Here is a 26,341-nt window from a genome sequence, read left to right on the forward strand (position 1 = left end):
TAACAATTTTTTTTATTTCAGTTACTTTTTCCACATATAACTTTATGTAAGCTACAAAAATCGTGAAATGCAGAAATGGTATTAAAACTGCAAACTTAAAAGTCTTGATAAAAAAAAAGTGTCTTTCCCTGCTAACAATGACCGTTTAAAATGAACAATATTTTGATGGATTCATTTAATAAACATACCATACACTTCTCAAAAATAAATAAAGAACAACATCAGAAAAAACATCAACAACATGAAGCATTTAGTTGCCTTTTTTTTTTTTTTCTTTAAAGACAGAAATGAAATTTCTAGGCACAGTTTTAGGCATTATAGAGGACACAGAGGCAATAGGTTAGTGTGCACTGCTCTGTACAAAAATACAGTCTGAATAAATTACATTGCTAGCCATAAGATTAGACTTCACTTACCAGTCAGTTCATTGCATGTTTAATAATATACAGTTACATGCTAATCCATATATATCATTTATATTTCAAACACATAGGTCTCTCTATATTTGTTTTTAAAATTTACAAAAGCTAAACGAAGTTGTGCAAGAAATCCAGAAGAGGTGCTAGGTACTTGTCAGCACCGGACGGTATACTGTAAGCTTAAAAAATACAAATAACTAGCCCTGCTTGCAAGTTTGCTATATATATATTTATTCATATATATTTGGAAGAAAAACAATGGATTTTTTGTGAGAGAATATCATCCTGCCAGTGAGATAAAGCCAAACAACAGAAATAACGGTGGCATGACACAAGCACAACATACAAAATGATTAATTTGTCACACGTACACTCAAGACACAGATATGTATCCTTTTTGTGGCTAGAAAAAAAAATTAGCATAATGTTGTATTTACTTTTAGTTCAGTGCTGAGAAACAGAATGCTTGCCAAAATTGGCAATGGTAATGGGGGGGGGGGGGGGGGAAGGGGGGAGAAATGGCAGTAGCAACATAAGCTAAAGGTAGGTACCTGTACCCATATACTAGATGCCCAAACGCAAAGGACCTGAGGAGTTTGAGAGGTGTGCCCTAATAGATTGCATTATCTTCAACAGGAAAAAACATGTTGAGACTGAAAATCAGATCTCTGACTCAAATATGAATGAAGAGTCTTGTCTTTGGGCATTCACATTTGTAGATTTTTTGCCTGATGTCTTTCATACTAAGAGGCGGGTGACTTTCAGAGTGCATGCCATTAATTTGCATATGCCTTAGGCCTCACAGTTGTTTTCACTCAAACTCTACAGAAAGAAAAATTACTTGATAGATTAGTAGATACGATACGGGTTCAGCACTGTACCTTCTTGTCAGCATAGGCGAGGTGCTGTGCAATGTCAGCACCAAAACACCGTCCTCCTAGAAAGGTACAGAAATCTTCTCACAGTGGGCTTCTCTATGTTAACCTAATTCCCATGCCAAACTACAATGTTCTCCATGCTGCTAAATAAAAGCAGAACTACACAGCTGTTCAGAAAGATACAAAGTTAACTATATACTGAATATCCACCTTAAGTCAGTCTCAGGAAAAAAAGCAGAGTTACAAATGCTCTCTGGCGCCTGTGGAACAAGTGGACATAATTTTTCCTCCTATCCTTTTTGTTCTCCAGGCATTGCCATAAAATCCCTTCCAAGTCAAGCTATCATTTTGCTCCGTCTGATCTAATTAATCACCCCTGGTCCTGGAAAGACTGCTGATACGGAATATTCTGCCAGAGTAGTACAGATTTAACTCCAGAGAGCCCCAGAGTTTTATAAACCATCTCTGTACGTCAGCAATACTTTCACAACCACCTCCTAAAGGCAGCCCTGTGGTCCCATGGTCATTGCAGAACCTCTGTGCCCTGCGAAGAGCAGCACAAGCATTAACACTGTAGATGAGGTCTTAACATCGAGTAGTTCAGCAGTCTTTTCCGTGGAACCAGCAAAACCATTTGTGTAGAGGTGGGTGTGTAACCCCAGCATATTTGCTTTTGCAGAGGTCCACACAGAATATATTTTAAATTTCTCCATTAAAAAAAATAGTTATTTCTAAAGATTAGAATTGTATAAAAATATGTTCATAATTAATTGAAAATATCCAAATAAGCAAATCGTAAACAAAAATAAAAGTGATGCGGATTAAATTCATGTGAAAGTTCTCCCTATGTTATGTTGGGTTTCATTTCATGTGTACAGTCTCTGGATGTTTTAAGTGGGAAACTTACTAAGCAAGCAGTAATTAGATGTACGCAATCATCAGCCAGTCCATTATAAACTCAGCTTTTAAAAACAAGAGATTACCTCCTGAAGTGGTAATGTTTTAATATGGACACGATGGGGTCTCAGCTGTATTCTTGATGATCAGAGACACTCACAACCTAACTAGATTTTTAAAAAATGGCAGTTTTTTCTTAGCAACAGCCTTAGAAAACCATTTTTAGTAAGTACTAGATTGCACATGGAACAGCAAGTAGTTATTTTGTCCAGTTCTGCCTTAACTTGATGTGAACTTCTAAGCATTTCCCGTAACACAGAGTCTGTACAAGGGCCTATACAGAAGACAAACCATTTTATGGTTATTTTATAACACCAGCCAAAATTGGGGGTATCAATCCAAGACTCTCAAGAATGTGTACAAAGTTAGTATTTCAACCACTGCATCACAGCTCATATTACAATTTTAAGATGAATCATCTCTCTCCCTCTGCATTTATATTTGTATTATATATATTCATTTATACTAACAAATACCTTTCAAAAATATAACTGAACTTGTTCCATATGCATTCTTTTCATGACAATGTTCAGAAGTTAAATGGGTACTTAGGACAACTGCAATTCATTCATGCATTTTAGATGCCTCGGGGACAGACAAGGTCTTTTTCTACTCCCCCTTATCTCCACCCTCCCAGCAAAATACTCAGAGCTGAGACAACTTCCAACTACAGAGTCAGGAGCACATGTCTCCGGCTTTGGACTTCCTTCAACAATCTGCTACAGCTGGCACAGTGATGTCGATTACCAATTCATGAAATCCTGTGTGGTTGGTGGCTTTTTTTTCTTATTATTATTCTCCCAGAAGACTGTTGAATGCAGATATTAGACAAGTCATTAACCAGTTACATTCACTGCCCTCAACACAGTCACTTGCAACTAATTCCTTAAGAGCTTTTTTGAGCAAGTAACAAGGGGCCAACACAGCCTATTGTACAAGACGCCATTGCCTGCTTATCAGACATTTGAATCCTCTATGATACAGGGAAACTTCTAAATGGAGCCTATACCAGCTGCTCCCCCGAAGGCAACAGCAGATGCTGGCGTTGCATTCTCATTCCAACTAGTTTTCTCACAATGATCGCCGTCATGTAGATCCTTTTGCTTGTTGTCAGGAAAAATGAAGCTTATGTATCAGCAGCTTGCAGCATCTGCCTATGTAAGATCAGCAATCCTAGTGTTTGCAGTTCTTTTAAATGGTTGTAAAAGCTGGTTATAGTGTTCACACCCAAAAGGCAAAGGCTATTTTATCAACAGAGCAGACTGTTTGGTGCTCCACAAGTGTTCTAAAAAAACCGTGAGTTAGAAAAGATGGGGTAATCCTTTTGTTATTTTTCTTTTCATTAAATGATTCTAGTAATAGTCTTCATAGTTCTTAGGGTTCAGGCAATAAAGAATGGCACCCCCAAATGAAAATATAGTTGCACCCCAAGCCAGGCCATAGCCCCAGTTGAACTCATGGTATATTTTCAAGCTGACCGTTTCGATGAACTTGATTGGGTAAAGGACTAAGCTGCACACCTGAAGAACAACTGAAAGAGAAAAAACCCACATGTCAGAAGAAGCCTTAATTCATTTCCGTAAACCAAGGAAAACATCACGTAACTGAAATTCACATTTAAAATGCTCTTGGTGCATTTTTAGCTTGTATGTACTACTTTTTTTGGAAAAAAATATCACCTTCATTTCATCCACAGAGAACACAGCAGTTCTTCCATATTCCCTCACTGATGAACAAATGTTATTGCTATGGTATAATGATGATCCTTCAGATGTCCAATAAATAAACAGTGAAAGCAGTCTTTTCCCAACTCTTTTCTGTCTCTCCTTTGTATTTTAGCTTGCAGTTATTATTCCTTCCATAATAACAAAACTAAGATCACTTCTTCTATAGCTATTATAAATAAGTCAAAACAAGAAGTAAGAATAAACGAATATTAGGAAATATAGCTCAGAATCAAATAATTTACTTAGCCTACAAATAATTTACTGTAGTAGGTAATACATATTTACATTCAGTAGAGACTCACTGAATTACGTATTTCATATGCATTACTGTGTACTGTAATCAGAATTAATGATATTGTTACACAGAATACCAAGGAATCTATAAAGTTTGATCAGTCACTAAACTTCCAACTGGCAAAACATTGCTTTGTATTACAAATTTAGGGGGTGGGTCAGAAATGCTTCATGATGAAAAACAGCTAATAAAACAGATCAAATCCAAGGCAGTAAAAAGCTTAAAAATCATTACTTTCTACAGCACTGTCTCTCAGCGAGCCAGATCCACACATCTGCAGTGGAATTCAGCAAACCTGTTAATTATTGTGCTACATCAAAAAAACCCACATACAATAACCTGAAAAGGAAAATACACAAATGAAGAACCCCGATTTTCACAAGAAGATTTCAGTTTCATCAGCATCCATTCTCGTTTGCATTCAGGCGCACTGTTAACAGAAAACTGGGACAGCAGTTTCCAAGGTAAGCAGGTGAAAATTACACTTGAAGACAAGAACAAGCTGTATGATGTAGTGATTCTTCAGGTCTCTAGTTCTGCCACCCACAAAATACTAAACATCACAGGAAGGTACAAAACACCTTTTCTGCCCTCAAATATATCACATGGCCCTATCGCAGTGCTTCCTTCCAGCATTTAACACCAGCAATTTTTAAAGACTTCAGCACATGACTGCCTCTGCAAACTGCTCCAACCCCCTGATTACAGCCAGGGTGGGCACATCCACACAGTTAAGCACATGCTTAAGTATTTGCAGGCCTGAGACATACCATGATGAAAGTTCAATGGTATGCAATGTCATGCTATAGTAACTACTTTATTTAACATTGACTGGGTCATTCTTACAGTTTATTAGGTATTGTAAGAACAAACACTATTTAGAGAATCGTTATAAAGCCAGCACCAATATAAAATGCCAGTGGATAACAGAAAGGAAGACTACTTTAGACTACAGAAGCCCTTCTGAAATTACACTAAGAAATTACAGGAAAATAAAGTAACGTTAGTTATATTCTCCTACTGTTTGAACACTTCGCATACTCAAAATCTGTCACTTGCCTTTTCAATCCCACACGCACTCTTTAGTGTTGTCAAATTGGCACCTTTCATTAGCCCTGGAGGGTAACACTTTCCTGTCCTCTGGATGGGGATTGGTATGGGGAAATGATTTCTAATGTTCATTACACACCCTTGGTGATAATACTTTACGAAACACTCATTGGAAATTTCTTCCCCTCCCTCGCCATCCACTTAGCCTACAGACTAGTCTTTGGACACTTACATGAGACTGACAATCTGAATAATGTTTGGATAGTGGATTTTCTGATGTGGATACCAAAATCCACAGGATTTTTTTAATCCTAAAGTTATTGAAATGTTACTTTGTGTTATTCCATTTTAATATAATTTTTGTCTGCCAGCTCACAAAATACTGCGCAACACCGGAGAAATTTTGACAGGGTACACTAGAGGAAGCGCCTACACTTATGAAAAGATCATGCATTCCAATTCTGTATAATGAGAGCATCATTACACCCAAAAATACCTGAACATATGCTCAGCTTTCAGACACATCTTTAAGACCATTCAAAGTCAAAAAGGATTTCCTAAGATGAATGGATATAAGCAAGTTCTTCAGTGGCTTCCCAAACGGGGGCTGCAGCATCTCTGCAGAGTCAATACAGGAATTGCTCTGTGTGTGTGTGCGCGTCTGTGTCTGTGTGTCAAGTTCGAACAAGGAAGCTCTCCACGTTCCCTCAATCTAACATATGAAGTATGCTGAATATTAATCTACAGATTGGACTTGTCAAAACAAAACAAAAAAGTGATTCTGTTGGAAGAGGAACGTGTGGCTAAAGGAGCAACACCCACAACAGGTATTTCAGCCATTTTTATAGCGGAGGGTTCCTGCTTTTGCTACTACTGGTCCAGCTACACTATTGTGAAACTCAGAGGGAGTGCTGGCAGCAACTGGCCAGCGGAAACAGCCACACTGCGTAATGCTGCCATTGCTTTGTGCTATTTTTGCCTCCTGTCATTGATTCTCCCTGTAGAGCAGGAAGGGACCTGTGTAGGCTAGAAACAACAGTGAAGTTATCAAAAATGACCAGTATGAACCCAAAAAGATGTTAAAACCAATACTTGCAACTACTGATCTGCTTCCAATGAATTTAAAGGAACTCCATGCTATGTTGACCTGCTTATGGGAAGCGCGTGTACTGCCTTTCTTCAGAAGTGCTACTCTTTTCCCATAGAAAAAAAGGCTGCAAAAGAAATCTTAAAAAAAAAAAATCCACTTTAAAATGCTACTGAAAAAAAAAATAGTCATCTCAAACTAGACTATTCACTTCAAGTTTAGACCCATTATTATGACTAGCACTATAATGCTTGCAAGATAATTGCACAGGAACAGGAATACTAGTTTTATTCCATTTACATGAAATATATGCAATTATATGTACTCACCATATTAAACACACAGAAATCACAACAAACACTTTAAAACTAGGAAAATATAATTTCAGTCATCTTTTTTTCCTTATTCAAATGTTTGACTGTAACAGCTTTGCTGTCCAAAAAAAAAAACCTTATGGTGTGGCTTTCTAATTGGTCTAGATGTATGAAAATGGTGGTGCTGGCTAGTAAGTTCTGTATTTCTGTTCTCTACACCATTCCTCCTGCTCATTCACATGAGTAAAGCACTTCATTAATAATCAACAGGTATTACAGTTTCAAAGATTATCACACATGCAACTGCTATCTAGGAAGTCGTTCATACTTCATACAACCTATGCAATTAATTGGGAAGCAGCATGAAGAGAAAGGCAGTCAACGCTAATTTTTTAAAATACTGCTAGCTCAAGAACAGACCACTCTGCTACACAGGCAGACCAGGAATTTCAGCAGGAGGCCCAGCTGGCCAAACAGGGAGTTCTTCAATGAATGTGCAAGAAAGAGGCACACAAGAGCAGGAAACAAGGACAGACAATTAGAGGGGAGTATAAAAGCACTGTTTCGATACTTAGATACAAAATCAGGAAGCCTGAAGCCCAGCTGGAGCCCAACATAAAGCTAGGAAATGACAAAAAGGGTAATAAAGCAGAATTTCCACAGGTGCATTAGTTGCAAAATGAAGTTCAGAAAACATACTTATACAATGATGGACAGGAAAGCCAGTCTAGTGACAGATGACACACTGTGACGCTTTCTCCAAAACCTCTAAGTGACATGGTCTGGGAGGGTGTCAGCAGTGCAGGAACAAGTCAGGGATGACTTAAGAGTTGCATCCATATCTATGGGGACAGATGGGATTGACCCAAGGGTGATGAAAGAGTTGGCCAATGTGATCGTTGAGCCCTCTATCATCTATGAAAAATCACAGTGATCAGGAGATATTCAGATGACTGGAAAAAGGTTAATGTTATGTCCATCTTTAAAAAGGCTGGAAGCAAAAAATTCAGCCTCAACTCAATCCCTGGAAATATTATCGAGTACATACTCTTGGAGTCCACCTCCAAGCACATGCAGCACAAAGCGGCGATCAGTAGTGAACATGGATTCACCAACTAAGGACAAGGGTCCAGAGAACTGCCAAGATTATCAGACTCCTGGAGCAAATCATCCTTAAAAGGAGGATGAGGGAGCTAGGTTTATTTAGACTCATGAAGAGGCAGCTAAGGAGCAATTTCAAACCAGCCTACAGTTACCTGAAAATGTAGCTGCAATGATGATAGGAAAAAAAAAAAAAAATCCACCTCTTCTTTGTAGTACCAGGCAACCTAAGATAATGGTAATGGACACAAATCTCAGTTTCAGAGATTCAGGATGGACATCAGGATCCAGCCAGACTGTGCTCTGACTCTCTGTCAGAATGGAAAGATACATCCTCTAAGTATTCTCCAAATCTTATCTACCATCATTTTTTTTACTCTCTCACCCATACTACTTTCACTTAGCCACTGTTTCCCTAGCTTACATGTAAAAGCATCCTGTGAAATATGTTAAAAGCTTACTAATCTCAACAGGTTATTCTTCTGAACATTGTTAAAACATATGCCCAGAAGGCAAACATCTTTTAAATTACCTTTTTTCTTTGCTGTTATGGACTTTCAACAATTACACTTTCTCCTTCTTCCCCTAAATCAACACTTGCTTAGCACTTAGTGATCTGGTAACCATATCATGAGACTCCTACACTGACAAGTTTGTGAGCTTGTGCTTTGAGGATGCAGCTTTCAGGGCCAGTTTGGTTCATGAGCACTAAGACATCCCAGCAAGTACGTAAGCTAGTGACGCCTACTAGACCAAAACTGCTGGGAAGAGCTCTATGAGCCAAGGTGGCTCCATGCAAGAGTGTCCTGCAACTGCCTCTCTGTATGCTCCACATTTTTCCATTACCTGAGGCATTCCTGTTCCTCTCCCCATTACACAGAGCTGCCAGTAGGTATTTTAAATACATTCACATCTGTTGATCACTTGCTGACTTATTCTCAGTATCTAGGTTGAATTATTTTTTTTGTCCCTTTGCTTTCTCACCTTTTCCAGTCCTAGTCAGTCAATCTTCTTCCTCACCTACAGAGCTGCTAACTGAAACCTGAAGCTGAGAAAAAAAGAAAAATAAATAAAAATAAATCAAAACTAGAAGGAAAAAAATGCCTAGAGCCAACTGTTTGGACTCTGAAGTGCCTGGAAACCACTTTTCCAGTTTGTTCTTTCTCCCACACAGTGACGTTTTCTACCTGACACCCACACAGATCATTAAATGTCTCTGGGCAATTCATCCTGTGTCCTTCTTCCAGAGGCAACTGGTAGGACTCCTAACTGGAGTCATACAGAATACTCAGTCTTGTCAGCAGATTCACAGGTCGGGGCGGGGTTTATCCTCAAAGATCTTCTGTGAAGTCCACAGATGAAGGTTTGAATCCATGGACAGTTGCATAAGGCACAAACTCCACTGTGCTGCAATCTTAATTTTCTCCTCTTCAGTAGGAATCTTAACTTTCTCCTCTTCCCATAATTCTTTCAAGATATGTCAGTCCATATTCACCTCTAAAAATAGCTGACATCAAAGATAATATCTGTAGGAAATGATACTAACAATGTCAGCATCAAATCCCAAAAGGATTCTCCTCAGATGTGCCAGATAATGAGGAAGAATGGGGCAGGCTGTCTCGGCCTCATCATTCCTCCTCTTCTTATGTGCTTCAGGTCATGGCTATTTAACATGCATGTGCATACACATACAGAGGCAAAGGAAAGAGGTGAACACCACTCATGAGCTAAAACCACTGTATTTTCCTTTTTTGACACAAGTAAGCATTAAACCTCCCTTCTCTCCTAACATTTGCAGTAAAAACTCGAACTAATTTTACGCAGAGGACAATAGATTATGTTTTAAGCCAAACAGCAGGATTTGGGGATTTTTTTTTTTTTTTTTTTCTTTTGTAGTACAAACTTAACTATATACTAAATGAGCAATATGGCAAGATAGGCAGTGTATGGCTGCACAATTACTAGGTTACTACACCATGTTATGAGAAATTACGTCAAAATCCAAATAGGAAACCACTACAGAAATTCAATAATCCCATTTCCAAAGTTAATTGCCCAGCATACTTTATAATCTCAGAATTAATACTAAATTTTAAAATAATGGCACCAGTGCCTTTATTGATTCAACCAAGCAGGCAATGCGACGCATAGAACAAAAAGATACAATTTCCGCTCAGGAAATCTGATCTTAGGTTGCATTTATTTCCTAAAAGCAAATGAAATATAACCTACCAATATGTCTTGAGCAAATAAAAGCGCATCTTGAAGCTCTGCAGCTCAATCAAGGCATCGTTAACAGCAGGGGGCAGCAGGAGCCTTCCCCAGAGCTTTGTTTCATTCCTGAATACCCTGCAAATTCTGCACTCTTATCTTTTCATATCCTTGTAAGTGGCTTTTTTTAATACATCCCGAAGACTAGGTTCTGTCATCCTCTTCATTACGGGCTATCAGAAGGGGCTTAAGCTGCTGGCTCCAATGCAGATATGAGTGACAGGATGAAGGCAAACCATGCGTGGTGAATCTCAGGAGAAACAGAAACGGCTGTGCTGACTAAGCCCCAAAACACCAGAATGTACAAAAGGAGATGATTTGATATTGTAATTATACCTCACTGGACCAGTCTTACGGACAATTCAGATTCACAGGTCTCCCTTAAGATTTTGTGATAGTCTATATAAACTGTTCCATTTTCATGTTTTTAAAACCAAACAGGAACTATACTGTGACAGCTTGTTAAATTAATAACTAAGTAAGCAAGCTGACACAATGAAATTAATTTCTCGTGGCACAGGGGCATATATAAACACCTTGCAACATAATCTTATTTATTTTCACACGTAGGGCTTCAAGGGTTCACATTTGAGCATTAATTTTCCTGGTTTAAAATTGTAAAAGGAAGAACATTAAAATAACAGAAATGGCTTTGCATGAAGAATAAAAATAGGGAAATCAAGCAACACAAAGTCACAGACTAAAAATGGTACTTTGAGATTTACCCTCTGTAGTTTCCCCTGCTGCATGTACTTCTCAAAACAATAAATATAACGCAAATAAATAATTGTTTATGAACCAATAATAGTGCAACTGCAAAAATGATTAATGCCGTGCAGAACCGGTATCCTGAAAAACCTCACCGGAATTAACACTGAAGTAAACCAAATGCCTCTGAATTAGTATGCAGAACAAGGCATGTCTTCCTTGACAAAAGTGAAGCTGCTCTCATGAAATTTTCATAATGGTGCTGGTAATCTGCTTACCTGCAGCAAAGAGCATGACTGCAACTGGTCTGTAGAACCGCCTCCGAGATCCCACGCAGATAGAGATCAACCCAACCAGGAAAGCTATGAGAATGATGGCAGCACCACCCAACAGCAAAGCAAGAGTAGCTATCTGCCAGTCTAGGGGGGGAAAAGAAAGGAGAAAAAAAAAAAATAAATACAATTTCAGTAAAACAAGCCCATAGGCTTGACAGAAACAGCAGAATATGAGGAACACAGAGCCTGCACCAAGGCTTGGGTAAATAAACAACTGTGCTTTGGATTTCTTTTCTCCTAATTAGTGAATCACCTTTATACAACTCAGGAGCAAAGTGCTGCAACCTCCCACACTTTTTCAAGGCTTAGTTGGCCTCGTTGGGATTTTGGCTCAAGTAAGACTGAATAATTTGGTCCCCTGGTTTTTGTCCAATTTAGAATGAGAAGTTGAGGCTGGGTCAGGATTAGCTAGCGTGTGTTAGCTGACCTCCAGTCTGTCGTAACTTTCTCACAGAAGAGAGTGAAAGTCAAACCTCTGCTTGAGCCGATTAGAGTGACAGAGGAAGGGAAACGCATGGAGGCTCATCGTTTGCCCCTGTCACTTGGGAAGTACCAAGGCCACATAATATGAATAACAAAACTAAGGTAAAGGAAGGAGATGCCCAAAGGAAAAAAAAAGAAATGCAGTTACAAACAACATCCTTGCAGTTTTAAATCACATAAAACAAAATCCATTTGCAAGCTGATGGCCATCACGGGTCTATATAACATCCACGATCTAACTTAAGAGCTTCTGTAGGATTTTAGAAAGGCACGGGCTTTGTGCTGTCTCTCTTTGAAAAAGTGTATGTAAGACCTTGTCCCTCTCCAATAACGGGCATCAAGAAAAAGAATCTGATCACTATTTACTGTTCATCATTACTATTTAGTAGTTCAAGGAAGATCATCTACAATCAGCTTGTGGGAAAAGAACCTATGGATCCAATGCATCTCTCATTACTTTGAAAATACTAGCACTCATACGATATTCAGAATAAAATGTCCAAATGCACTACATAGTTCAAAGAAAATAAGATTAATTATTTCCAAAATAAATTTAGAGATCTTAAAGTTACTACAATAAGAACAACAACAAAAATCCACATTCTCTTTTTGAAAAGAGCAAAATTCAGGGATTTAAAAAAACAGTACATCCAGTTTCAAGAGGGATCTAATTTGCTGAAGATACCGACAGTGCAGCTGTGGGGTTTGGAAATGGAAGGCTGGCAGCTATTATCACCAAAAAGCCTTCATATATGGTATGAAAAAGGATGAAGGAGATTAAAAGAAGAAAGTGAACAGAAGAGCTACAAAAGCATTGCTAAAAAAGAAAGTTGTTTTAAAGGTGTGTTTGTACAAGTACACACATTCATTTTCATTCTTTTTTAGAAATCCAGGCATGTTGTTTACTAATACTTTAATTACTAAGTACTCAACCTTCCAAGCTCTTTTACTCCTTGTTTTCTTACCGGACCAAAACGCAAGGCTGGGAACAATCTCTCATTCTCCTACCTTCAGCATGCAATCTCTAATGTCAGTTTGCTGTGTGGCCCACTGCTTTACTATTATTGGGATGGAAATATGATTTTAGTTATGGATGGGAATGTTATGAAGAGTGGTTTTTAATGTTGACATGATCCTTCAGAAACACCAAATGGTTAGTATACTGGCGATTTAGAGAGTATTCTTCCAATATCAGAGTGCATTACAGATATAAAATACAGAAATAAATAAGCAGAATGGACCACTTTGGAACAACACGAAAGGAATCCTTGCACTAGAAAATGACACAGATACAAAGACTAGACACATAAATCCATATCGCCCCAAAGTTAAAAGCCATACAAAATTAATTACATAAATCAAAGCGCCAGATGGGAAAACCCAGAAACTAAGATTTTTGAAAGCCACTACAAATAATAAAATATTAAATGTCATCTTTGCATTGATCAGATGCCAAAGTTTAACACAAATAAAAGGTGCGTAACATTGGAGTAACAACTAAATGGAAAAAAAGTTAAGCATCCTATTGCTTTCCAAAACCACACTGGCAAAATCACCAAACAAGTGAAAATAACTACAGGAAAGATGATAGAAGCGTGGGGTTAGAATATAGTTTAACTTCCAGGACAGATATATCTATGGATTTTGGAAAGGTTAAAAAAATAAACAAACTACCTTACTATAGTACTGGTGTGGGAGGTAAAAGGACAAATCAGTGTTGGAAGACACCTACACTCCCAACTAAAAAAGAATTCACTTAAACAAAATTAATTTCTTAAGCAAGAGAACGTACTCAGTGATGTTGACAGCAGGACAAAACCGAAGCTTTTAATGTTGCACACTACCAGCTGAGGATCAGGTATCGAATGTTGTGCTCTGGGCCACAATGTCTGGAATGGCCTCATTATTTTAGCTCTAGCCTCCATTCACAGGAGCATACAATGCTACCAGCCTTTACCTTGAGCTGCAGCTGAGAGGGATTCTGGTTAAATAACATCATGAAGGTTAGACATTACTGCCCAAATAATACTGGACTGAATTTTCCTATATTGCCTACCATGGAAACTACATGTTTAAATTTCCTTGTCATCCTAGAAAAACCTTAACTTTCAATTCTGAAAGCCGTTTGATCTGGTGACAAAATAAAGCTTATGTTGGATTAAGGAAGTAAAACCTTCTGCATGGGCCTTCTACTTAACAGCAATTATTTTTTAAGAAAAAATCCAGGCCACTGGACGCCAAAGAAAAGAAACATCCAAAGAAAACTGAATCCCTGCCTCTGAAGGAAGAACATCCTGTAAGTTAAATAGCTACAACAATATAACCACATACAGCAAACGCAGTTTTCTACAATAAAAATCTGTAGTTTTTCTCGGACTACCCAGGAGTGATTTCTAACACACAGCATCAAAATGGGAACAGCAGATTGCTCTGTTACATAGTGTTACTGGTACACAGAACATAAACATCATAAGCCTACTTTAGAGTATCCAAAATACGCTTGCACCATTTCTAGGCATGCACCAATCTTGCAAATAAGTTACTATACTCAGTTCAGGAGTCTCAGCAGTTCAGTGAGACTGCTTGTTCTCACAGAGATAGGAACATGCATAAACATGAGCAAAATGGGACCTTATAGAGATAATTATTAGTTTCCTGGATTCAAAACACAATTTGGTTACACTTTAAGAATGCACATCAGTATTTTTCACTGTACATCACTATAGTTTATTTACACCACACATCCACTATCGAAGAAAAATGTTAGGAACTAGTAAAATCGCACTCCCACAAATCTCAATAAACTTTTAGATTTTAGAAAGCACTGTCATCTCACACTCATGCCCAAATTAAGTTGCTTTGTTGATTTATAACTGCAGGCTCAACAGAAAGCATAACGAGATTTTTTTCAGTGTTCCATCATTTTAGCAATATGTTAAGAATTACACTGATAATGCCACCTATCCCATCCGAACAACTAGAATGAACACATTTTTTTACAATCTTTAAGTAACTCGAGGCAGATTTCTTAAGAAAAGCCTCACTTAATGTATACTATTTTTAGGTCTGAAAATCCAAACATGCTTTTGTACTGCACAAGAAGCATCACAATGTCTATAACCATTGGAAATATACACAGCAGTTCTGACAGTGATTATAGTGTTTGCATAATTTTTATTATAACAATCTGCCTATTAGTTTACGGATGTGAATTTCAGTATTTGGAAATATATATAAATATGAACCTAGGTACTTAAAACCTATTTTCAAAACTTATATGGTGTAAAATTTATTAAAATTATCATCTTCAGTAAAAAAAAAAACAACCAACCAAACAAAAAAAAACCAACAAACCCCCAAACTATGATGATAATGTTTCTTTTCAGTTAATCCCTCATGCGTAAGTCAGTGCCTTTTTGTAAGGACAGCTTGGTCTCATTGCTCTTTGGAAATTCTGCCTGTTTCTTAGTGATACAGAAGCACAGTGTTAATTGCACACTGAAATGTGTGACTCTCCTCCCTTCTTCCCCCCAGATGAAATGACCTAGGGCTTTAAGCTGTATATTCATTTTTAATTAAGAGCAGCTCTATCTGCTCTTTTTCTTGGGCAAAATAATACTTCAGTACTAGGATAAAATCAGGAAAAGCCATAAAAGAAGGAGAAAACATCTCAAAGTTCTGAAATATTTATTTTAATAACTAGGTCATCTTTTAACTTGAGAAAGAGTAATACAAAAGGCTAGCATTGTCATAGATCTCATGTTTTCAGCAAGTTCCCCAAAAATTAAATCTTTTATCTACATGGTGTTCTACAGTAGAAGTAGTGGTGGATATAAAAACATATTGTGGAATACGTGAAACGTGTGTAGGGCTCTTTCAGATAATGAAAATGAACTGAATTAATCTCTTAAGAAACAATCAAGTGTTCCTTTCTTTCATACAATGGTTCTCTACAGAGTCCTCTTCTCATAGAGGCTGAAGAGAGAAAATGCATGCAGGTGTTACATGATGAAGGTAATGACTGACCTCCTCCTAGCACTAAACAAAACCTTGGAAAGAAACAAAACACAACCCTCTTAGGTAAGTTTTTCTAATTCATTGCAAAGCTTCCACTTATCACATACCTGCCCTCAGCCAAAACATTCTTAGAAATTGTAATATAGTGTTTAAATTCAAGAATAATGAATTTGAAAGAACACGTCAAGTAAAGCATAGAAAGTTGAGGCTTCCACACATAAGAAATTAAATATAACCCACTCAATGTCATAATAATCAACTAAGATAAATAAGATAGCTAGAGATATTCCTAATAGCTTCATATTCAAAACTATTTCTAAGTTTATAAACACTCATCCACTTAGCCATCAAATAGCCAACGAATGTTTAAAAAGTGTAGTGATTGTATAAACACACAAAGGTAGAATCTAGCTTCTAGAAGTGCATTTGTCACACGATCAATAAGAATTCCTCTTTCTTGAGCACGATTAGGTGCACAGACTTCTGTGGAAGGCCAAGCTCCATTGCATTCAGTGGAAATACCACGATAAAATAAGTACTGCAGTGGCCATTAAGTTCTCACATAGAATTATTCCACAGAGAAGTAAGTCCTTTGGAACCTCACCTGAGCCAAAATGATAGGTTTTTAAGAAGCTGCTCAGATGAATTCTCCTCTGGATGAAGGGGATATTGGCTAAAGCTGGGAAGCCCAGTCTCCGTAAGTTACTTGGTCCATACTCCCGCTCTTGTACAGCCAGCACCACGAGTACAGTCTTTTGCGGCTCCGCAGCACACACTTCTGCACTTCTCTTCTTACAGAGAAAAGCACTTTCTGGCAGCATCTATACCAAGCCTTCAGCAAGTTGCTCTAGCCACAGCTTTCCACAGTGGAGCCTTGTACAAAAATCGCAATAAATAACTATTTTCTGCTTGTTGTCAGTTTGTATAGTATGTTTATTACTGGTAGTTGCTGCACAGACGCACTCTGGCTTTTACGTTTTCTTTTCATTTTATGGATTAAGATTTTTCTAAAGTATGAAAATGACTTGTGTGTGTGGATCCCCAAGTCACACAGACACTTAAAAAGCATTACCAGAGCTGTGGGAACCAGCCAGCTGTGGCTGAATGCATAATTTCCTTAAGACAGAACTCAAAACACTCTACACCAAGGCTTTCTTCTGAAAGCTGTGAATTTGAACACATGAAATAACTATGTGAGGTCACAGATATGTTAAAAAGAAGCTGTTTGTAGAAGAGACAAAACAATTTTCTGCTTCTTCTCTAACAGAAGGCTTACATACTGAGCTATTCCCTAAGAAACCGGTCTTCATCCACACACAGTAGCATGCAGGACAAAGCCCTCCAAGTCTTGCACAATACAGGTGGGCCTAACAGTAAGGCTTTCTCATACCTCCAATTCACGAGGAATTTGACAACACCCAAACAGAATTTTGAGCATTTTATGCTGGGTGCCAAAATCCCTAGATGCCTCCTAAGGATAATTCAGAGGCTCCACATAAAGCATCAGTCACTTTCCATTTACTGTACAAGATGCTTGTAAGATGATCTAGTGTTCCTGATGCGAGCGGAGAGTCATTTAGAGCCAGTCAAAGAAAAAGAGAACAAGCACCGAGATGTGTCCAAAAAACAGCTAACTGGGGCAAACCTGGGTCCACCTGTGTCTTGCCAAGACACAGAATGCTAATGGCTAATGATGGCAGCTGACAAATAAAGAAGGAAATGCAGGCACCTCCTTAGCTGCAATGTACCAGAGGCTAGAGGGCTTCTCAGAAACTGCAATGGCTTTGCTTCCCAGCTCCAGCCTTGAACCTGGGCTCCCATTTCCCAGAAGAATTTCTTAACCACTAGGGTAGACTGAAACTGCTCTCTTCTTCCATCTGCTAGACCCTAGCTGGAAAAAAATAAACATGAAAACTATAGGGTCTGTGAACAAATAGGTAGGACGGAATCCAAATCTGAGTTTTGCTTTGAAGTGCCTCTTACCTAACTGGTCCTTTCCAACTTTCCAGTGCTGTTTACACACCTTTCCACTGACATACAAAAATACTCAAGTGTTAACGTAAGGCAGCCCAGACTCAGGGCTCTCTTAGTGTTGAGGGAAAAGTCCGTAGCAGTCACCTACAGAGTTGCATCCCTCTCGCTCAGGCTCCTCCTATGGCTTTCCTTTTCTCCACAGCAAGTCAACCATGATCAGAGGGAAAGAGGCCAGCTCCGTTCCCAGGTAAGGTAATCAGCCCGCTGGCAGGATGCTCTGGGCAGTAGGTGCTCTACCACCTACCCTCCTCAGCCTGGTAAGGACATGCTTGCTAGGTTGGGGGACTCACTAGGCATGGTGCAGACTCCGCTCGCCTTTCAATGGTGTCATGGTTTAACCCGGCAGGCAGCTAAACACCACACAGACATTTACTCCGTCCCTCCCAGTGGGATCAGGGAGAGAATCAGAAAAAAGGTAAAACTCATGGGTTGAGATAAAGACAATTTAATCGGACAGAAAAGGAAGGGAAAATAATAATAATGATAAAAGAATATACAAAACAAGTGATGCATAATGCACTGACTGACCAATGCCCAGCCAGCTGCCAAGCAGTGGCCATGCTCCCCCCCAGCCAGCTCCCCCCCCGTTTTTTTGTGCAGCATGATGTCATATGGTATGGAATATCCCTTTGGCCAGTTTGGGTCAGCTGTCCTGGTTGTGTCCCCTCCCAGCTTCTTGTGCACCTCCAGCCTCCTTGCTAGTAGAGCAGTATGAGAAGCTGAAAAGTCCTTGACTTAGTGAAAACACTGCTCAGCAACAACTAAAACATCAGTGTGTTATCAACATTATTCTCATCCTAAATCCAAAACACAACACTATACCATCTACTAGAAAGAAAATTAACTCTATCCCAGCTGAAACCAGGACAAACGGCAAGCAGAGCTCCCCTCTCTTCCACCCAAAGACGCCACTGAGCATGCAAGGGACAGTTTGGTTCCCAGAGAAGCGAGCAGCACACAAAGCAGAAATGGCCTCAGTTTGTCAGGATGATTTCTATGGCAGTCCTGCGTAAGATACAGACTGCATTAATCTGCCTGATGTCTCCGTTTCAGCTGTCATGTTCATCAGACTATGTGTGGCCCCGAGACTGCCGGACTCTAATTTTCTGCGTGCTTCAATACCACCACAAGTTTTATCTCCCATCTCTGCAGGACATGAGACTGAACAACAAAAGTAATAAAACTATGGTAAGCAGCTCTGCTGTTGTGCAAAAGAGACAGATTTTGCAAGACAAGACAGTTTAATGCCTAGGGGGGTTACAGATGTACGAGCAACTTGAAACATAGCAGGTGCTTGCTCATCTGCCCATGACACATATCTCTCCTGAAGATTAAAGCTTACATTCCTTATTTATACAAAATATATACACTTTGGGGGTTTTTTGTACAGCTGCTCTCTGAGCCATGGCCTGCCTCTATTTCTAAAATCACAGAGTAAAATCATTTAAATGAACTGCATCTTCAAATAAAGAGTTAAGTGCTGCCATCATAGAGATCTTTATTTCATTATTTAAGGGCAACATGTATTGCACATCACTTTTGCCAACAGAGGACTTCAGGACAAGCACAGCATTACAGAAAGCCATGTAATCTATAATTCATTCACAGAATAGTACAGCATGTACTCAGGCATTTCTTCCACTGGATACATGGCATTCTTCTGAGATTAGCTCACTACTATGCCATGTTAATTATTGGATATTCATTCATTAAAGAAAAAAGACAAAACGCACACACCCACAACTCCAAGAACCTCACAAAAACCTGGAAATCTTAGAATTATGCCATTAGGAGAGAAGTGTGGGAGATGTGTTATACAAGCTTTTCAAGAAAAGCTCACCTTTTCTGACCTCTTCTATATATACTACTACATTTTAGCAATCTGAAGAAGTACGCTTTGCGTTGGAACAAGAATGTAATTATTTCCCACAGTTACCGATGTTCTTTAAGCAAACTGGCAATCTTTTGCAATTTTCAAAACTCATTCCATTGTTCCTTGAGAAAAACAATTAGCAGTTAAAATGGTTCAAGGAGTACCTCCCATCAAAACGATGGCCTTTATATTGCAGAAATGGAACAAGTAAAAACACATAAAAGCAATACAGCTGGATAGACTTCACCCCGCCTCCTGCTTGTTACCTTGAATCTTATGTGGTCATCTTTGGCCACAAATCAGTAACAGGGGCAAGGTTGCTTTCTATGTGATTCTAAATATAAAATCTCATCAAATATTTAAACCACTTATATTATCCCTAACACAAGGAACATCTTTTAACTTACTGGTGCAAGACTTCTTTATTAAATAAACAAGACTTAAAGCAACAGGATACATTACTGTTTTTAAAATTGCAATGAACAGAAGCAGTAACAATAACCCACTAAGGTTAGAAGTCTTCCTTTATTCTTTTTTAAAGAGTATTATCAATTACAAGATGTATGGCGCTCTTGATCTGATCAGATAAACTTACACAAACTTCATGCATTACACACAAATGTGCTGTAACCACGTCTCTTAGCTGGTCGGAGAAGGGTGGCTGAAATGGTAGCCTCCGTCATACTAAAAGGCCCAGACTATTGAACAGGAGTCTTAGATCTGCTGCTCCCACAGAGCATGGCCTTGGGAAGTCTGAGGCTAAAATAACTGGTCCATTTGTAAAAGGGGGAGCATACCTTAAAAAAATATTCTATCTGGAGATACTGTGAGGGCTAGTTAACAAATTCAAGGCATCTGGAACACATTGAAGGAGCCAGGTAGACATCAGGCATAAACAGAGTATCAGTCATCATAGAATCACAGAATAATTTAGGTTGGGAAGGACCTCTGGAGGTCCTAGTCCAGCTCCCCATGGAAAGCAGGGCCAGTCTCTACGTCAGACTCAACTTCAAAGTTAGATCAGCTTGCTCAGGGTCTTAGACGGTGAGTTTGAAGTAGTATGGCTTTTGATTTCATATCCACCTTCAGATAAAGTGTCAGGGATGATTATTAAAGAGAGTAATATGCAAAACGACAGACTACAGTTTTCAAAACCAGAAGGAATGTTTTATTAATTGCTCCTTACATTGTATAAGCCACTTTCTTCAGACTTAGTAAAGTTACATTTGTTGTTCTTATGTTATTTTATAGCAAACTATCAGCCTTGCTGAGCTTTTTACAAATATGTGTCAACATCAACTCTGAGCAATGATCCAGATCTTCTAATGAGGAAGCTGCTCTTGAGCTAGCAATTTCCCCTTGGAACAACCCCTTAGATTCAAAACAAGCAGATACCATCCAAGACTATTGAGCCATGTTAATTCAGATATCTGCATCTAATATATAATTAAGGTTAAACCCCCTCAAGAGCTACCAAATGAGCAGCCTCTGATGCTTTTTTTATTTTAAAAACAAATTAGAACAGAATTATAAGCAGAAAACTAGACTCAAGTTGTTTTACTGCACTATGCTAAGTTAAGCTTACTTTATGGTTTGTTCATCACTAAGTTTAAACATGTACAGAGACCCTGTTGCACTTATTTCCTTGAGACTGTTTTGTCTTTCAAACATTCATGGACAGTTCTTAGAGTATAATGATCTTCTAGAAAACTGAACATTGCATAAATAAATACACAGGTTGAGAAGTAAGAAAGTCATACGGCCCCCATCAACCTGAATGAATACAGTTAACCAGTATGAAACCATTCAAACGTATTTTTATATACGCTATTTTCACAATAAACTGAAATGCTGCAGAGGAGCCATTGTTTTCTATGAATAGCATACACGTGTACTGAAGCCAAAATACACAATACACCTGCAGATCAGATTCTATGGAACCATTTATGTCTTCCACATCATATTCGCGTAGGTTTGATTTAAAGAACTATAATAGCTGCAGTCTATGGCATAAATTCAAATTTACTGTTGTTAATTCTGCAAGAAGAAGAGAAATACCTGTAGAAATACAGACACACCATGCAGTTGTACATAAGATGCGTTTAATTTTAGGCAGATGCTGTGAGAGAAATAAATATTCATACATAACTCTTAAACTGATAACTGATAAATCTGCAAATGAACCATCAAAAATTAGACACAATCCACTTCAAATGAGGTCTAAAAAAATTTTGTTTAAAGACACCAAAGTAACACTCCAAACCCTGTAAGTTGTTTGTTTGTTTGTTTTTTTGTTTTTGTTTTTTTTGGTTTGTTTTTTTTTGTTTTTTTTTGGGGGTTTTTTTTTTGTTTTTGTTTTTTTTTTTTTTTTTTTTTTTTTTTTTTTTTTACTTTAGCACATGAGTTTAAAATACAGCTGACTTAAAGACAGCTTGTGCATTAGCCAAGTTAAGCTTTGATCATAGAAAATAATTTTATGCCCAGACAGCTGGTGAGACTGTAAAGCAGCATTGCTGGATCTCAAGATTTTATCACGAAGCTTTCCATACTGACAACTTTGTTAGTTTTTCAGCTCCTGAAGTTGCTATTAGTGGGAATTTTAGAATTTCATCAAGGGAAGAGGGAGACAAGGGATATGCAAGAATACCTTTCTAGCTCCTCCAATTACAGGAAAAAAAATTGAACCAGTGATTTACATAGACCCTAAAGACTCCAAAAGAAGAAAATCAAATTAAGATGAGATTATTTTATAATCTTCAGATTTCTAAAAATTAATTTGACTCACTATTTTACATACTTGAACCAGCAATATTGTGAAGTACTTACAGTACTTTAAAAGCAGTACAAGAGCAAAGGATTGCTTGCAAGCTATAAAAATATAGCCCTCAAAACAGTGAATGAATGCATGCAAGAACACATACTCCAAGCACTAGCAATGCTAAAGGAAAACCGAGAAGGATTATTTCCTGCTATAACAGCCAATGTAATCATGCTCTGTACATTTCCTTCTGCTCTGCACTACTAAGTTGCCCTTTTGATAGCAGTCAGGGGTCCTACATCTAATTACAACAAAGGTTTTTAATTAAACCTCGAATATGCTTTAACAGCTTCTAGCATGAGCTTGCCCTTGATGGTGCCACTTGAGGTGCTCTCCTTCAAGGGATGATGAAGTAAATCTCTTAAAACCATGGGTGAAGATGCCTTTTTCCTGTGTGTACTACTGCTTTTCACAGCTAGCCAGCTACAAAGCTGCTTGCGCTGGTATCAAGCTAGAAGAGCTTTCCCTGTGGGAGCTCTCCGCTATCTCCAAAATATACCGTGTGCTAGATCCTTGATGTAGGAGGAAAGTGCACTTAAAATATTAAGGCAAGCACACAAAATGATCTTGAATATGAGCCCAATCCAACTTGGTGAACTTACTGGGAGCCTTCCCATTTACTTTAATGGGAATTGTAACACATTAGCAGAAGCCGAAAGGAGAACGGTACAGTTTCTCCTATTTCAGGTCTCCTCAGAGTGCAGCATTGTGTGCCAAACATGAGGAAAATGAAGGGTTTATTCCAGTCACCTCAAATAAAACAACCATTCACTTCTTCCCCAGTAGCTTGTGAAACCTGGCTCCACTAGACTGGAAAGTATCTAAGGAAAATGAGTAAAGCTCATTAAAGGAACCTGAATAAAACCTGACAGGCAGGAATTTTTGCACAGGGTAGAGGAAAGCACCAGGAGAAGGCAAATTTTCAACACACAACATCCAACGAAACCACATTTCATTCCTATCCATCCTCACTCATTCATCTTCCACCTTCCCATAAACAGACAGGTGATAGATAAAGCAACGAGAGAGATTAGTGTCCTTTTATGCTGTTCCATAAGCTGTCCTGCTTTTCTTAAATGTCCCACTTTTGTGTGTGTGTGTGTGTGCGTGTATACACGCATGCGTGGTGGGGAGATGGACTGAGGGGGGAGCCCAATAAAGTGTGTGCGGAGGTGGGGAGGGATTTGAAGCAGGTTCTCATTCAAGCCATCTGAAAAGTCTTTCTGCAATCAAGGGGATACTATTTCAGGAGACAGGGAGAAGGGGCAAAGGATTCACGTTGCTAAGGAGACACATAGAAGCTGACATTCCTACATAAATTTCCATTTATACTGGGGAAGGAAAAGAAAGGTCTCCGAAGTTTGTATAGATACCCTGGTAACTGACTGAAACCGATGTTTCTTTACAATTCATTTTGGCTTTACGCAATTTAAAACAAAACCCCAAACAACATTCAAACCCTCAAATACTACTCCACACAATGACAGAAAAAAATAATCACAGCAGCAAAGGAACCTGTGCAATGTCTACTCAAGCAGAGATCAGTTATTTCCCAGAACCTATACAAGGATTTCAGAGAAGCAAGGAAAAAGGAAAGCATCTAGAATACAGAGTCAGGCCCCTGCCTTCTTTCCCAAAACAAACATCTTGTCCCTGTACGATTTACCCAACCGGAGAGCACAGCGATCCAAATGGATGATTTAGCAATGCAAGCATGTGTGTGCAGAGGACAGGGATGGGGATGAAAACGGGGTGAGGGGAGGGGGAAGAGGCTGGCTTCATTTGTCAATGTTTCTATTGGGACTCCAGAAGAAGTTGTTCTTAGGCATAAAGTAAATAAACCAACCCATGAAAACCTAAACAATTATGGTACTACAAAAGAATTTAGTGAAAAATATTCAACAGGCAGCTTGTTTGTATCATTCACAACCCATTTTTAAGTACTCCAAGCAATGGTGAAATGACATTTAAAAAAAAAAAAAAAAAAAAAACCACAAAAAAACCCACACAAACCAAACCACTATGACCAGAGACCTAGAAAGCTGAAGAACGAATGAGCATCAAGAACTCAAAACAGGGAGTGTGGCAAGAAGGCAAAGGAATATGAAACATGACGGGAAGATCAGTACTTGCTAGAGTAAGACATACACAAGCACACCCAGGGGGACAGGGAGAGAGCCAGAGTGCAGGCGTCCTCGCTCGGGACAAAATAACAACCGGTTTTGGTCAGGAAGCCCCAACTTTCCAAGACTAGCAACTTCGGGGGATGCGGGCAGAGGTGGGGGAGGAATTATAAGATACATGATCCCCAACAGCTTCTCACCGTATGAGAACAACTGCCACACGGAAAAATAATCAGAACTAGTCCAAACTCGGGATGTTTTGTGAAAACACAAAGGCAGATACGAAATCAGTCACCCTTTTCGTTCACAGAAGCCAACCTCACACCTCTCCTGCACCCTAGACCATCTCGCAGGCAGAGGGACGAGCCGAGCACGGACTCGGGGTGCTCCCCCCTCCAGCACAGGCTATTTACAGAGAGCGCCGCCGCCTTCGCCCCAACCCGCAAGCCAGGGAGATGCGGGGTCGGGGCCGCGCAGCCCGGGAAGGGCAAGCGCCGGGGTCGGGGAGGCAGGGAGGAGGATGAGGAGCATGGGGATGGACGAAGCGGCTCGGGAACAGGAGGACAAAGGTGCCGGGGACTCTTCCCGCCGGCGGCCGGAGCGGGGAGGCGGGCGGAGAGCGGGGACGGCAGCGGGCGAGGCGGGGAGCCCGGAGGGGGAGCGGGGAATGGCGGGGCAAGGGCCCCGGGCACTGCTCCGGTCCGGAGGCGAGGCTGGCCCCGGGAAGGGGCTGGGACACGGTCCTGGAGGTGACAAGGGTGAAGGAGAGGCGGCTCGGAGGATGCTGGCAGGGGAGCCAGGGCACGGGGCGGGCGGCAAGTCTCAGCGCCCGGGGTGCGGCCGGGGAAGCGGGAGGCGGCCAAGGTGGTGGCGGGGGGGAGGCAGAAAGGGCCAAAGGAGGGAGGGGGCAGCGGCCAGGGCCAGGCAGAGGGCGGCTGCGGGGTCGGGGTGCAGCCGGCGGGGGGTGGGGGGGGAGGGAGCGGAGCCAGGGGGGTCCGGGGCGAGCCCCGGGGCAGCCGTATCTCACCGCTGTGCAGCGTCGACTCGCAGAGCCAGCTGTCCAAGTTGCCGGGCTTGCGGCAGGACTCCCAGAGGGACAGGTAGTACTGGTGGTCCGCCGTCACCCAGGCGGGGCTCAGCACGGCTCCCAGGTCCAGGCAGAGCGCCAGGAAGATGCACACCAGCCCCACCAGCTTCAGCGGGGTCAGCACCGAGACGCGCACCTCCTCCATGCCGCTGCCGGCCGAAGCCATGGGGCCCGGGGGGAGGGAGGAGGAGGAGGAGGAGGAGGAGGAGAAGAAGAAGGAGGACGCGCTGCCGCCGGCCCCGAGGGAAGAGGAGCAAGAGCCCAGCACCGCGCAGAAGGGGCGTGAGGAGGGAGAGGCAGCGAGACCAGCGCTGACTAACGGCGGGGAGAGGCTTCCGCAGGCGGCGGGCAGCGCCGCTCCCTCCCTCCCTCCCTCCTCCCTCGCCGCGCTCCCGCCCCGGTGTATCAGGTGCAGCAGCTCCCCCTAGGCCCCCCGGCGCCGCCCGGCCCGGCCCGGCCCGACGCGCTCCTCCCTCTGCCCGCCCCTACCGGGGGAGGCGGCGGCCGCGGCAGAGCCCGGCCCGGCCCGCGGCCCGCCGGGGAAGGGGCGGGAGCCGTGGCACCGGGTGCGCGGGGGCCGGGAGCTGGGAGCGGGGCGGGGGCGCGGCCCCTGCCGGCGCCGCTCCGCCCCGCCGGGGCGAAGTTTGGGGAACTTTCCCCCCGCCGCAGGCGGCGCTGGGAGCCGGCCCGCCCCGCCGCCCCCGAGCGGCCTCCGCCGCCCCCGGCCCCGCTGCCGCCCCCGGCCCCGCTGCCGTCCTCGGCCG

The 26,341-nt window shown here is 40.9% G+C and overlaps 1 protein-coding gene across 1 annotated transcript; it reads right to left on the minus strand.

Moving 5' to 3' along the window:
- On the minus strand, window positions 1-26,001 carry TMEM47 (transmembrane protein 47). The gene is made up of 3 exons (XM_082304890.1): window positions 25,518-26,001; window positions 11,086-11,226; window positions 1-3,785 (listed from the first exon to the last, which is right to left on the minus strand). The coding sequence occupies exons 1-3, from the start codon at window positions 25,741-25,743 to the stop codon at window positions 3,607-3,609; spliced, it is 546 nt and encodes a 181-aa protein (XP_082161016.1). The 5' UTR covers window positions 25,744-26,001; the 3' UTR covers window positions 1-3,606.
- Between the last annotated feature and the right edge of the window lie 340 nt (window positions 26,002-26,341).

This window comes from Platalea leucorodia (genome assembly GCF_965183815.1).
Source record: "Platalea leucorodia genome assembly, chromosome: 2".
Lineage (NCBI taxonomy): Eukaryota > Metazoa > Chordata > Aves > Pelecaniformes > Threskiornithidae > Platalea > Platalea leucorodia.